This window comes from Camarhynchus parvulus, chromosome 2, assembly GCF_901933205.1.
Source record: "Camarhynchus parvulus chromosome 2, STF_HiC, whole genome shotgun sequence".
Taxonomy (NCBI): domain Eukaryota; kingdom Metazoa; phylum Chordata; class Aves; order Passeriformes; family Thraupidae; genus Camarhynchus; species Camarhynchus parvulus.
In genome coordinates this window covers 10,686,299-10,699,906 of record NC_044572.1, presented here as the reverse complement: position 1 = coordinate 10,699,906, position 13,608 = coordinate 10,686,299, and the positions used below count along the sequence as shown (strand labels likewise).

Sequence of the window (13,608 nt, the reverse complement as noted above, 5' to 3'; positions counted from 1 at the left end):
CCTCACACCCCGCACACCCCTCACACCCCGGTCCCTCACACCCCGCACACACCTCACACGCCTCACAGCCCGGTCCCTCACACCCCTCACACCCCCGGTCCCTCACACCCCGCACACCCCTCACACCCCGGCCCCTCACACCCCTCACATCCCGCACACCCCTCACACCCCTCACATCCCGCACACCCCTCACACCCCGCACACCCCGGCCCCTCACACCCCGGCCCCTCACACCCTCACATCCCGCACACCCCTCACACCCCTCACATCCCGCCGCCCCCCGGCAGCGGCGGCCCCGGGGCGGGCGGGGCGGGCCGAGCAGCGCGGGGCGCCCCTGCGGGCGGCGCTGGGGCGGCGCGGTCACGTGGATGTGACAGCGGCAGTGCCCGGCCAGCCCCAGTCGCGGCAGCGGCACCGCAGCGCCAGCGCCGCCGCCAGCCCGAGCCGGGCGGGGACAGCGGGGCCGGGGCCGGGGCGAGGCCAGGGGAGCCGCCGCCGCGGTGCCGGGCGGCGGCGGGCGGGGGGTGGGCCGGGCGCGGCGAGGAGCCGATGCGGAGCGATCGCGGGCGGGCGGCGGGAGCAGCCATGGCGGGGCCCCGCTGAAGGAGGCGGCGAAGGAGGAGGAGGAGGAGAGGGGAGGAGAGGAGAAACCTCCGCATTCCCTCCCTCCGCGCTCCGTCCCCCCGCGCGGACCGCCCGCCCGCCCGCCCGCCTCCCCCTGCATGCCCGGCTGAGACCGCGGGGAGGACTCAGCCACCCGCCGCGGCCCCGCCGCCTTCCCGCGCCCCGCCAGCCGCGGACAAAGGGGGAGAGCGGGCAGCCAGAGGAGGGGAGAGCCCGTCCCCGCCGCGCGAGCATGGCGGACCGCAGCCTGGAGAGCGTGTCCCTGCCGCTGGAGGTGCGGGCCCGGCTGGCCGAGCTGGAGCTGGAGCTCTCCGAAGGTAAAGGCGCGGCGGGGTGGGCGCGGGCGGCGCGGCAGCGGCGCGGCACCCCCGGCCCGCTCCCCCATCGCACACCCTCCGCCCTGCGGCCCTGCGGTGCCGGCGCCAGCCCGATGGCGCCCGGGGGGCTCCCCTGCCGCTGGTCGGGGACCCCGGCGCGGGGGTTTTGTTCTACCTGCGAGCCCCCCGCGCTCCGCAGCGGCGCGGGCGGGGGCGGCAGGGGGGCTCTGGCGGCGGGGCTCGGCCGCGCACGCGGTGGTGCGGGAGCTGGAACAATCCGTGGGGATGGCTGGCGGGGGCTCCTGCCCTGCCAGGGAAACGCGGCTTGGCGGAAACGTGCCGGGTACCTGCGAGCCAGACCCCGCCGTGGCCGCATCGAGAGACTCCCACGGAGTCCACGCAGCGTGTGTGTGTCGGCTGCAACAAAACACCCCCTGATAAGGTCGTTGTGGACAATACCGGTCAGGTCACTCAGACGAAACGATATATATATTTTTGATTGCGGGATTTTTTTTTAATGTATAATTGAAAGCTTGTGGTGGCTTCTTGGCGTGGTTGGTGATGCTCCGCCGGTCCCCGGGCTGGGAAGGCGCGCACGCAGCCCGAGCTGTTGCCGTGGCAGGGAGGATGAGCAGGAGCCCCAGCCCGCCCTCCGCTCCTCAGCTCCCCGCTTCCATGTGTGCCAGCGCCGGGGTAGGAGCGACAGGCAGGCAGCGAGGAGTGCCTGTCAGTGTCCTCGCTGGTGGCCACTGAGCGACCAGGGTCGTGGAGACGGTTTTAATGTATCAGATGTAATCCGTGTCTCCGGGAGGAAGAGAGTGGGCAGTATTCTACTGATGCTAGCGTTGGCTCTTTCCTAGAATGCAAATCTGCTATTAGCTGCCCCCCTTTTTTTTTTTTTTTTTAATAATGCCCCCCAAATATCAGGGTTCGTTCACCACCAAGAAGCTACGGCACTTCATAGAAGGGACAAATGACCCAGTGTGTCCCAAATTAGTTATTGGAAGTGGTCAATATATTGAGCTGTCTGTCTGTCTTCTGTCTTTTTGTAACGGTTTGTAAGGGCTCCGAGCCAGAAAGTAAAATGCGCTGGAGCCAGTTTCATCAGCAGGGAGGAGCTGATGTTGACATTGTATTTTAACGCTTTGAGGGTGAAGAGAATGAACTACTGAGATTGCTTGTGGCTCTTATTTCTGTGCCTCCCCCTCCCTGTCGGTACCCTGAAAACTTGAAGTGAGAGGAGTTAAATACAGTATTGCCTTTCTGTGATGCACTGCCAGTCCATTGGCCCTCGTCTGTGGTAGTGAGGGTGGGAAGAGCTGTTTGTATCATGCTACATGTAACGTTGTTGCTTTATGCAGAAAATGCTTCGTGGTGTGTCACATCATTGTCTACACACCAATGAGATACTACTTAAAACATCTGTTAGTAAATGCTTCCAAAAAACCTGAAATCAAACAGGCATAGACCCTCAATAAATATGCTAATGTAGTGTACCAAAGTTGTAATACAGTTTTATGGTGCATTTTCTGTTGCTGTAAGCATAATCTAAGAAAGCTCTGAGGAAGTGGGACATGGTTTGAAATTGGGCATCTGTATCTGCAGTGCTGTAACTTCCCTGCAGCCAGATCTGGAATGAGTTTAGGCCACTGACAGTATCTTTCTTTATGTGCCACCCAGCTGATGGGGTGGCTCGGGTGTTCTGGCTGTGGCAGCCTAAATGAGGATCAGTTGGAATTGGGAGGCAGGTAAAGAACAGGCAATATCACATTTTCAGTGTCTTCCCCCAGGCTGCTCTTGGTGTGTTCTTAGTCAAGTACATGACAGTGTTCAGTGCCTGAGAAAATGAAATAATTTACTACTTAAAGCTCCTACCTTTAGGCATATTGCAACTCCTAGCCTGTTCCCAAAATTAGTCCCTACAGAGAGTGGGATCAGTAATTTGTACAGTTTTATCATGCTGTAGAAGTCATACTTTGGCCATGCTACTCCTGAGTTAAATGGTTTTCAGGGCAACTCTGTGTTTCTTTACACCCTGAACATGCAGTACCTTATGCTTGTGCTTTGCTTCGCCGTAATGAGCCAGTCCACTGCCTTCATCCACTGAGATACACTTATGCAAGTGCATAAAAGTTCATGTGATTGAGGTTTTAACATGTGTTCTGCTCATGATGTGTTAGGGTGTCTCTGCTGCCTTTGTGAAGCAGGAGACTTCTGGAGGCAATAGACAACTGCATGCTTTAATGTGTTTGGGTCTCATTGATAATACTGGGAGCAGAGTGACTGCTGTAATTTATGTTCCTTTTGAAAGTGCTTTTCCAAGTCAGACTTGCTAGGAAGATGTTTTCTCAAGTGCTGCATTTCTGAAACATTGTATTTGTTGTATTGTTTGAGTGTGAGTTTTTATTTCTGTGTGCTGTGGGTCTTTGAGCTGCCGCCTGTACCCAAGCCACGTGGTTCTCTGTGCCAAAACCTGCCATGGCCAGTGCAGCTTTAGGAACAGCTTCTGAAAGGGAGCTGCTGCTTTGTAGAGGAGCAGCAGCAGGATTATTGCATGGTTATTCCTCAGCTGTGAGCTAAAGCTGTCTCCTTCCTAGCTCTAGGAAGTGTGACAGCATGGGTCCTACCCCCGCAGTGCATCTTGAAACTGAACATAAAATAGCTGGTGTCCCTGTGCCCAGACGTGGTTACTGTGCCACTAGCACAGCGGGCACCGTGCAGGTGTTGCAATCACAACAATCACTGCTAGTCCTCATCACACGTTTCACTTTGGCCATGGCATTTTCCCCGCCCCGTGTAGCCAAATCCCGAGTTCCTCGTTCAGCTGCACACTCAGCATTGCCCCACTGGCAGCAGAGATGTGGCAGGAGAGCCTCAGGAAGTGTCTGCTGGGCGCGTGGCACGTAGGGTTATGGCTTTGTAGACCATAGAGCAAAGTGCTTTTTTTTTCTTTTATTTTTTTTTAGCAGTGCTTGTTTGTTGTGCGCTGCTTGCTTGTTGAAAGGGAGGAGGAAGGTCAGAAGGCATTTAATGGTATTCTGGGAAGTTTGTGACAAGCCTAACCTGTTGGTTACTGTGGGCAAGCCACATGCCTTCCACCTCCCCTTTGCTGTGGTCTGAATGGGCTTTTCTTGGTTTAAACATAGCAATTTCAAAGATACTATGGATGCAAATGAGAATAACCATTTTAGATTTTGTTAGTTTCGTTAGTATGACTTGGCAGGTGGGGATCAGCCAGGCTCAGAAGCGCTTAGCAGGTTCCTCTGTGGCTGTGTGCAGGTTGCCTGTGCCACAGGAGGAGCCTGGCACTCTGAGGAGTGTTGAGAGCCATGTTCACAGTGATGTGGTGGCATGTAGTGTTACACTCAGCCTCAGGCATCAGCAGCACACTTCTTGTTGGTGTTTTCACTGCATTTTGGGAAGGGGATATTGCTTCTGTGTTTCTCAGGACACGGTGGCTCAACAGCACTTTAAATTTTTTAAATGTTGGAAGTTGTGGAATCATCCTTGATTCCAGATGTTCTAGAGACATTTGTTAGGCTGTGTTTGAGTGGACAGGCTTGATGCTGGTATGTTATGTACACGTTCTCTGACACTGGTAGTTTCCCTGGGCTACTAAAGCTTGCATTGCTTAGAAGTAGCCCTTCTAGGCTGATGCAATCAGCATGTCACTCTGCAGTAGTTGTACTTTGGGGCTGCTTAGGATTTTATGAGGTTTTAGTTTTCTAACGATGTATAAAATTGTACTGGGTGGAAATAGATGAATCATCCTGTTTTTTAGAATAGCTTGGGGGTTGTTAACTGAAGAACTGATTAAATAAAACCAGGAGTCCTGAAATGTGTTGTCTTATTAAAAAAAAAGTGTCATTCTACAACCCCTTCATTCTTAAAACCGCTTAAGAATTTAAAAAATGCCCCCTCCCCCTTTTCCCATTTTGCCCTCAATTGCAGGGTATACAAGGTTAAATTGCCCTTCCAATTATTTCGTGAACCAAAATTAATTGGGCAAAGATGCTCTATATTTCTTCCAGTATTTTATCCAAGTGTCAGATAACATAGCAGAAACACTTAAAGAACCACAGACACCACATGGAAAATTTGAAAACCATCCTGTTCAGAAACTATTCTCCCTATATTCCATACTATACTTCCAGTCCTCTTCCATTTTAAACATGTAAAGCATAGCAGATTTCTTTTTTTTACAGTCTCAACTTTTCTCCAAGGAGCACTTTCAAAAAAAAGTTTCAGCAGATCTTTAATAAGTGATTACTTATTCCCAAAGGCACTGGACTTGCAGTCACCTAATTAATTTGGTCCTCTACTTTCACTGTATTGACTGGCTCAATTATATTTGGTAATATTGCTTGGCTTGATTGAGTCATTTTCTGGCCAAGTTTATTATTTTATTAGGTATAAGTTATGTCTTTTGTTGTCAGCCTGTAGTTGCTGTGTTGAGACCAGAGATGTGTAGTTAGCTTCTCTTGTTATTATTTCTCCCTAACATTTGCCAGCTGACTTCACTTACAGAGAGGTTTTAAAGTGTGAAAATTTCAATAACTAGCACACCTCTGTGATTTGGGACGCAGACTCATCCTTTTAATTCACTCCTTGAGAGATAATGCTCTGCTTAGAAAGTGAGTATCACCTGTGCAATGACAGTGTCTGAGTTTAGGTGAGAAATGAACTAAGAAATTCAACACTCACATTTGCTTCTTGGTTTTTTGAGCTGTTAGGATGCAGTTGGCTCATGTTTTCAGTTATTTTTTTCTGGTGGAGAGAGGACTAATTTACTCAAAATACATAAAGCTGGAGTTTTAATATATTTTACATGGAAGACCAGGGCTTTAAGAAAATATACTGGATATCATGGAAATTATGATGAAGTCAAGAGCACTGTCAACAGAACCCTTTCTTTGTATGATGAAGCTCCTCTCATCAGCTGTTTTGTTTCTCTGATGGTGCTCGAGTTGGAGAGGGACAATAACTTGATTATTTTAAAAACAGGTTCGATTCATTCATGAGTATTTTAAGGCATTGGGATTTGAAGAATTTCTTCTTTTTTTTTTTTTTTTTTTTTTTTTTTTTGCTTCCTTCACTGTGCTATTTGGACTTAAGGGCTTTTACTGGATGTCGAAAGAATTCTCTGCCACTCCTTTGGTAGAAGTACATGGTAATGCCTTGTAAAACAGACTATGCAAATCTCCAGGATGTTCCCAGAACAGCTGTCCTGGAGGCATGCTGTAAATATACCTTTATTGCCAGCTGACGTGGAGCAGCACTGATGCCCAAGGGTTACACTTAATGGATCATTCAGCTGATCTTTACTGTGTTACACAACTGACATACTCCAAACGCTTTTCCCAAGGATGTGTGAAAGTTGCCGAGGGGGTGTCAGTTTTATAGGCAAAGCAGGGAGTAAGCAGTGTATTACTGAGGAGAACACAGGCTGTGAGGAGCTGCCCTTTGCAGCTTCAGGGCACGTCTGCGTGGCTGTGCTGCACTGAGCAGGAGCAGGAGCCAGCACTGCTTCCCCTTGCCAAACCTGTGTGCACCTGTGGCTGTGAGTCAACTGCTGCCTTTCCCTGCAAGGGATTGGCCTGCCTTTGTCAATCCATCAGAAGGGGAATGCACTCATTCTGATTCCAGCAAATCAAGTATCCTTTGGTATCTGGAGGAATTTGGGTTTAGCACACCTCTTTCCTTTGCATTACTTTTTCTTGGGGGGAAGGTGTTTGCATGTTGTCTAAAAGCATAGATAATAAACTAGTTTTTGATGCAGGATTTGGATTGGGAATGGCTAAAAGGTCTCTGTTTCTCTGAAGGGATATCAGCAGATTCCTTTAGGTGTTCCTAGCTTGTTTGTGGTATGGTACACAGAATCCTAAATGTACCGTAGCTCTCCTATACTTAAAAATGCATTGACTGCGTTTTAATTTTCAAGAGGCTATTTGTATAACGCGTCAAGCAGGACATATAATTTTTTAAAAATAACTGCTTTAATTCCCCAGCAACTGTCAGACAAGATGAGTCACTGCAGTATAAGAATTCACCACAGCGCATCACAGATTTGACACAAACTCTTAATCCATGTAAAATTATGCATGTATATTCCCCTATCTTCCCCAGTGGGTGAGTTTCATTTTTGCCAAACTCATGATGATCCCATTCTGCCTTCTTTCCTCCCTCGCCTCCTTTTTTTTCCCCTTTTCTTCTTGAGAACCTCCTTGCAGTCAGTAGCCCCAGCCTGGGCTCTGGATGCAGCAGTCTTTTCCTGGCTTGTGAAGAGCCTTTCCTGATTGTAACCACAGCTCCCAGTTCCCTCCTTGACTGTGGTGGTGTGGGGGTATTTCCAAAACATGATTGCTCTCTGCAGAATTCTGCTCTTTCCTTCTATTTCTAGGGTAAGCATACACTGAAAGATGGGAACTGGTTTTATTTAACTCCACTTGGTGCAGCACATTGGGGAATAGTTCGTTTTAGACCTGTGTAAATAAATTTTTTTGTTTGTTTGTTTGTTTTCCCCTGGTAATCTCAGCTAGGGCTTCTAATTGCAAGCCAGTATTATTTATCACTAGGATGAAGTGTAACTTCAAAACAGTTTAAAACATATTGGGGACACCATAATATTCTGCAATAAAACAGCCAATATAGGAGTAGAAATACTTAAAGCAATACAGCTTGAGACAGATGCTGGGAAGTCTGTGGCTTTAGCTGTATCCTCTTGCCACAAAAGAGGAGGTTTCTGCCTAAAAGCCATATGAAATCCTACCAGGACACTCTGTGCATGGCTCTCAGGGGATGGAGGGAGGTGTGCCAGGGTGCTTCTTGCAGTCCCTTTTTGGGGAGCAGAGCCATTTGCTGGTTCCTGGCAGTTTGGTCGGCACAGTCTATTGGGCACATCACCTGCAGCGTTTAGAGCCGCATCAAGTGCCAGGGTGTGGATTAATTGCCACATTATTTTACAGATGTTAATGTTGAAAAGTATATGATATTTTAGTGATCTCTTTTTAAGACTGTTGTTTAAGTAGTTGGATAACTAGAGAAAGGACTCTCATGAAGTATCTTGATAACTTGGAAGAGAAAATGTTTCCTCTGACTTTTGAAGGGGCTATTTGCTTTCCAAAGACTGAACTATACATATGCTATTATGTAAGAGGCTTGAGGGGGTTTTTGCTGTTATATGTATGGCTGGGTCTGCAGAATGGTGAGAGTGGAGGGGACAGAGGGATTCTTCAAGTGTTGTCTGTGTATGTAAGTAGAAATGGATGTTAGGACTTGTTTGGTCCTGTATCTCTCTGGATCCAGAGTCCAGATCTCCAAACTGTGACATCTGCAGTTTCTTCATTCAAATCTTGGCTTGATCTATATTTCAGATTAAAAAACGATCTTGTAAGTCTGGTCTGGTAAGAGCTGCTCAGAAGGCAGGAAAATGTTTCTTAATGAACTCTGACAAATACACAAGTGTAAGTAATGGGGCCTGTTTTTTCACTGGTAGGCTGGTGGTTGAAAGTTTGCCTAGACCAGCAGAAGTTCAGAGACTTTTGGTTGGCGTAGAGACCCAGACTGAGTGTTCTGACACTCTTTTTCCTTCTGTGTGGATGTCCATGTGTCCATAAACAGCCTGGCAAAATAGAGAGACCCTAGCAACAGAGAAAGCAGCCCTGGACTATTCCATCTGTGTGGATCCTCCAGGAAGAGTTACATGGTGTTAGCAGGATGGCTGCAGGGGTGTTGTACCCATTGCTGCCATTTAGTGAGAAAATAGACCAAACTGCTCTTTGGACTTTTCATATCACATGACAGAACAGTTCTGGAATTGTACAGAAAATTTCTTTCTGGTAATAGCAAATAATAAAACTTCACCTTTTTTCTTTTGAGGGGATATCTTTAGTCATATTAACTTATGATTTTCATTGTTATAATTGCAAGGAGAATGAGCAAAATTTAGAGTTGTTTGTGCCATGCCTCTTATCCTTATTGAAAGAAATATTTAAACAATCAAGTATTTTTGATGAATGTGTGAACAAATAAAATTGTGGTGGGATGCAAGCAGTTCAAATTTATTGAAGAATCTTGAAGTAAAAATTGAAATGCTAGACTTTGGCAGATGCCTGAGGATGAACAAACAACAGTTACCTAGTGAAAGAGCAAAATGTAGAAATCCCTGCTTTTTTCTGAATGATGATAATAGTAGATGCTCTAAGTTTTCTGAGTGTTGTGAAGTGAGGGTTTTTTAGGAAAAAATACTGTTGGACTGTGGAGTGATGTTTATTTCTGAGAGGGAAACTAACAGGCAATACTTTTAATTTGCTCTACTTCAAATTTGCTCCATATTGTAATAGAAAAGGTTGATTTGTTATGCTGAGCAACAACCATGGGACTATCAGCAGTTAAATTTAATTTTTTTTTATGATAATGAAAAAAAGTCTTGCGTTTTATGTTTATGAATTTTATGCTGTTAAAGTTTGGCACATTCCAGTCACAAGGTTATATCTGTGTCTCTTACAAATGCTGATTCAGTCATTTGTGTGTCCAGGCTTGGCAGAATTGGACAAGCAGTTCAGAAGAGATCTGGAAAAGTGACCAAGAGTAGAGGCATGGACATTGGGGATTAAAGCAATCTTAATGAACATTGTCTGCCAGGAGAAAGATTGGAGTTTATTTTGATTATTTGAGAAGTCTTGTGTTGGGGATGAAGGAATACTTTCCCATACTGTAAAGCATTAGCAGTCCAAAACATGAGAAAATTCAACTCCTAGGAATGGAAATTAGGCAAATGGAGGTTGAAGATAAGACAGAAAATATTAATAATGCTAGATAAACACTGAAACACTTGCATAGAAGAGAAGACTCAACAGCTTTCTAAAAAAAATGTACCCACAAGTAGAACTGATGGCTGGCTCCTTTCTAAGACAAAATAAATGTAAGAAGTTTGTGTGTATACGCAGGTATGTAAACCACTGAAGCCACCCTTGACCAGAAATACACTGGTTTAGGTACTTTTGTAGTGGCATTTTTTAAATGTCTAGTCCAATATTATGATATATGTTTTTCTGGTAACTCCAAAAGGCACTGCAACATCTTAGAATTTCAGGTTTAGTATGTTTTCAGTATTTTACTAGAGATGACTTGACATTTACTTGCAGTAGTAATTTGTTTTAAGTCAATATTGAACACTGTAAGGATGTGCATACATTACAGTTTGAGAGGGTATCAAAGGCAGCTGCTCTGATAATTCTTGCTTAAATACTGGCTACTCATATATTTGCCTGTAGCTCAGGGGACTTCTATGTAAGCAAGAAGTAGCAGAAAAATAACATTTTTAAAAGCTTCCTTAAAGTTTATTGTACTTTCCTTAATCATTGGTTTTTACATTAAAATATTGTCCATTGTAATAATTTGGATTAAAAATAAGAAGGTACTCACTTCCTCTGAAGATTAATCCTTCCTGCATCCTATGCCTAAGGTTGCTCTTTGCTGTGATGTCTTTGCTTCTGCCTCAGTGGCTGACTGTGGTAACTTGTATTTGCCTTTCATTGCAGTGATGGGTGAAGGTGTAGGAGCAGCAAAGGTGGCTCTGTGCCTTTGTGCTGCCGTCTGAATGTCTGTAAAAACTGTTTTGTTTATTGGGAGTTTCACAAAGCTGGTGTCTCTGACCTCCAGCAGTCACTTCTGAGCAAGGTGAAACAGGGAACATATTCCTTTGTTTGCAGTGGGAGAAGATGCTCGTTGTTGCTTAACCCAGACCCTGTTTTTCTTCCTGAGCACAGTAATGCTGCGGCTGGTATTGTCTGCTGGTGGTAATTGTGAGGAAGATGAGGGGCCCTGGCAAGTCTGATATTTATTCCTTGGCTTTGAAAGTCAGCCTCCTGTCTGTTTTTTGTTCTACCAAAGGTGCTGTGGGGCCAAGAGAGGTGATTGTGAGAAGTGAGGAAGCTGTGTGTGGGATGCATTCAGCCAGAAATAGCCACAGCAATGTTAAATTTCATCTTTGACTGCTGGACCTTTCAGAGACATTTGGTAACTCGTGGTAACCTAGTCCATAAGAGTTTTCTCTCCATAGGATACCTTTCAAACAAGTCTAGGAAGCCTGGACCCTTTCTCATCAGTGCCAGTTTCTCTCTCCTGAGGGGAATCCCAGCTGGTTCATGCACTAACTCTTTGTACTACTGAAGAAATAGTCTGGGCTCTTTTCTGACCTGAACATTGTGCAAAAACCACAAAATCTCTGAAACATGAAGTCCTCTTACAGTGTGATGCTGTTTGTCATTCCTAGGTGGTGGTCTGGCTTTGGCTGACCTGCAAAGTGCTTTTCTGTGTATTTTGATAAGGAAGTATCACCTGCAATGTTATGTCTATTGTACATCATTCAAAATGTGAAATTCCACAGGTATGTTTCTTCAAACACACATTGTAATTGGCTACTTCTGGTAAATAACAAATACAGTTTCAGATTTGACTTTCTTTATGAGCCATTCTGGTGCAGGATATATACTAGAAATACCACCAGGCCTCATCTTCCAGCTTGATCCTTTGTGCCTTCTTCAGACTAAAGCAAATTGAGTATCTAGGACTAGATTAGACTGAAATTGGGAAGAAGAAGCCAACTCTTCTTTAAAGTGAGCTTTTAGGCCTCAACAGCTTTGTGCTCAGACACAGAGGAAACTGCCAGCAGCCTCTCCCAAAACATCACTTCCATGATGCAAAACCAGCACCATTTTACAGGTTTTTTACTCTGTCCTAAATCTGCTCTAACTCAGACACCCAAAGAAGTCTCCCCTGACTTTTCCCTAGAGTAAAAGGTTCTTTTGCTAATGGGTATCTTGTAAAAAGTGATAGTTTGAAAATGGTAGCCAGTAGATGCTACCTAAATGCCTTACTTAAGTTTTAGTGAAACGTATTATGTGTCCTTCTTCCTCAGAAATTGCTCACGTAGTTGTGTTAGAGTTAAGAGAGGATAAAGCATCTAAGTGGCCACATTGTTCTGAAATAGTGTGGCACCTGTTCTTCTCCAGGCTACTTTTGAGAATATTGCATGACTTGTCATGGACTGGGTTACCCCCTTCACTGGTGTCTGCATTCCACCCCTGAGCCCAGCATGGGCGATAAAGCAGCCACACCTCATGGAGTTGGGCCCCTAGGAGAGTACAGTAGGAATTACAATAAAATTACAAAAGCAATTACAGTTGAAAGGTGGTTGAAGTCTCCCCAAAATAGAAGTATGGAAGTACTTTCAGTGTAAAAGCTGAAGCTTCATTTTCAGGGGCTCAAATAAGGAGGGAGTACAAGTTTTTCAAAAATAAATTCTTGTATTTATTTTTTCACTCAGAATGAAGTCCAGTTCACCTAAAAATAAATGGCAAAAGCAATGCTGGCATCAGGACTGCACTAATGGGTGTGCTTCCCTTAAAGCTAGGTCTGTGAATAGTCAGAAGCAGTCTGTGATATTTAAGGATCTGTGCTAGGGTGCATGGCAGAAAGAAACAGATACTTTTTCTTCACTTTGTGTGTAGTTGTTGGTCGTACTAAGAACCCATTTTGTGTTTGAGACAGAGCATTTGCTTATATGGAACAAGGGGCTGTGGTGTACTCCCAGTGGAAAGATGGGGACCTCATTCAGGACTGGGAAACCAGTGCATATTTAGAGAAGTTGTCATCCATTTGCTGGAAGGAACTCATTACCACAAAAGCTCTGTAGCATTTCTGGTCCTTAAATACATGGCTGGCATCACCTGTTTCTGTGTGACAGCCAGCATATATGCCTTTTATTTCAGTTTTTAGCTGCTTCTCACCTCTCTGTTTTCCCCCCATTGTTTAATTTCTGACTGTCTTCTCTGTAAAGCCGTCTGGCTGTGGTGTGGCCTGTCAGGGTCATTCCACCATCCTGCCCCTGGGTCATCTCTCTTTCCACCACGACTAGAACAGTAGGCTTGGTGCAGGATCATCATGCAGGTAATTCATATGTTACCCCCTTTTACAATTGCTTCTTTTTTCACATGTGAAAGATTGCTCTTGAAACATGTCAGGACCAACATGTTGCAAATTGAAATCTTTTATTCTTAAGTTGATTTCAAACAAATATTTGTCTTGGAGTAGCAAACTTGCTAACTGCTGAAACTTACAGTCTGTAAAGACACTAGCTGAGTTATGTGTTCTCTTAGTCATGCTTGATGTTTGCTTTTTTGGTTATTGTTGTTTAGTTCTACTTTGTCGTGTTTGCTTAGAGCTAGATTAGGATATTCTCCGTGCAGTGTGAGGCATTTATGGAAAATGTGCATCTTAAATTTTTTGAAATCTGATCTGGAGCTAAGTAATGACATCTATTTTCCATCTAAAAATGCATTTCTCTTAATTATATCCCCATTCAGTGTGGGTGGGTTTTTTTTTTCCTCTCAATTCACGTGAAACCCACACTAAACAAAAATACAGCTAATAGAGACTAAAATTATAAAGGAACTACTTGCAAAGAGCTGGCAATGCTGTCTACATGATGAAAGTCATTTAAATTGTTCAGGCATAAAGCATGGATTAGAAACTGCATCTTCAAATCATCTTTGCATATTTATGAGTACACCTGTTATATAAGCAGAGGAAAGTGCTGAGATTCCTCCAGTCCTCTGCCACCGTTTGCAGGGTGAAAAAAAAAGCAAGATCGTTTGTCAGGGTA

General features: G+C 45.2%; 1 protein-coding gene across 5 annotated transcripts in view; it reads left to right on the top strand.

The window, feature by feature from the left end:
* Window positions 1-542: 542 nt before the first annotated feature.
* The window catches only part of DIP2C (disco interacting protein 2 homolog C), a 310,694-nt gene continuing 297,628 nt past the window's right edge, over window positions 543-13,608 (top strand). For all 5 annotated transcript variants that reach the window (XM_030943865.1, XM_030943864.1, XM_030943862.1 and 2 more), the window contains exon 1: window positions 543-941. In XM_030943865.1, the coding sequence (XP_030799725.1) occupies window positions 857-941 (85 nt within the window). In that variant the 5' untranslated portion in view covers window positions 543-856. The remainder of the gene's footprint in view (window positions 942-13,608) is intronic.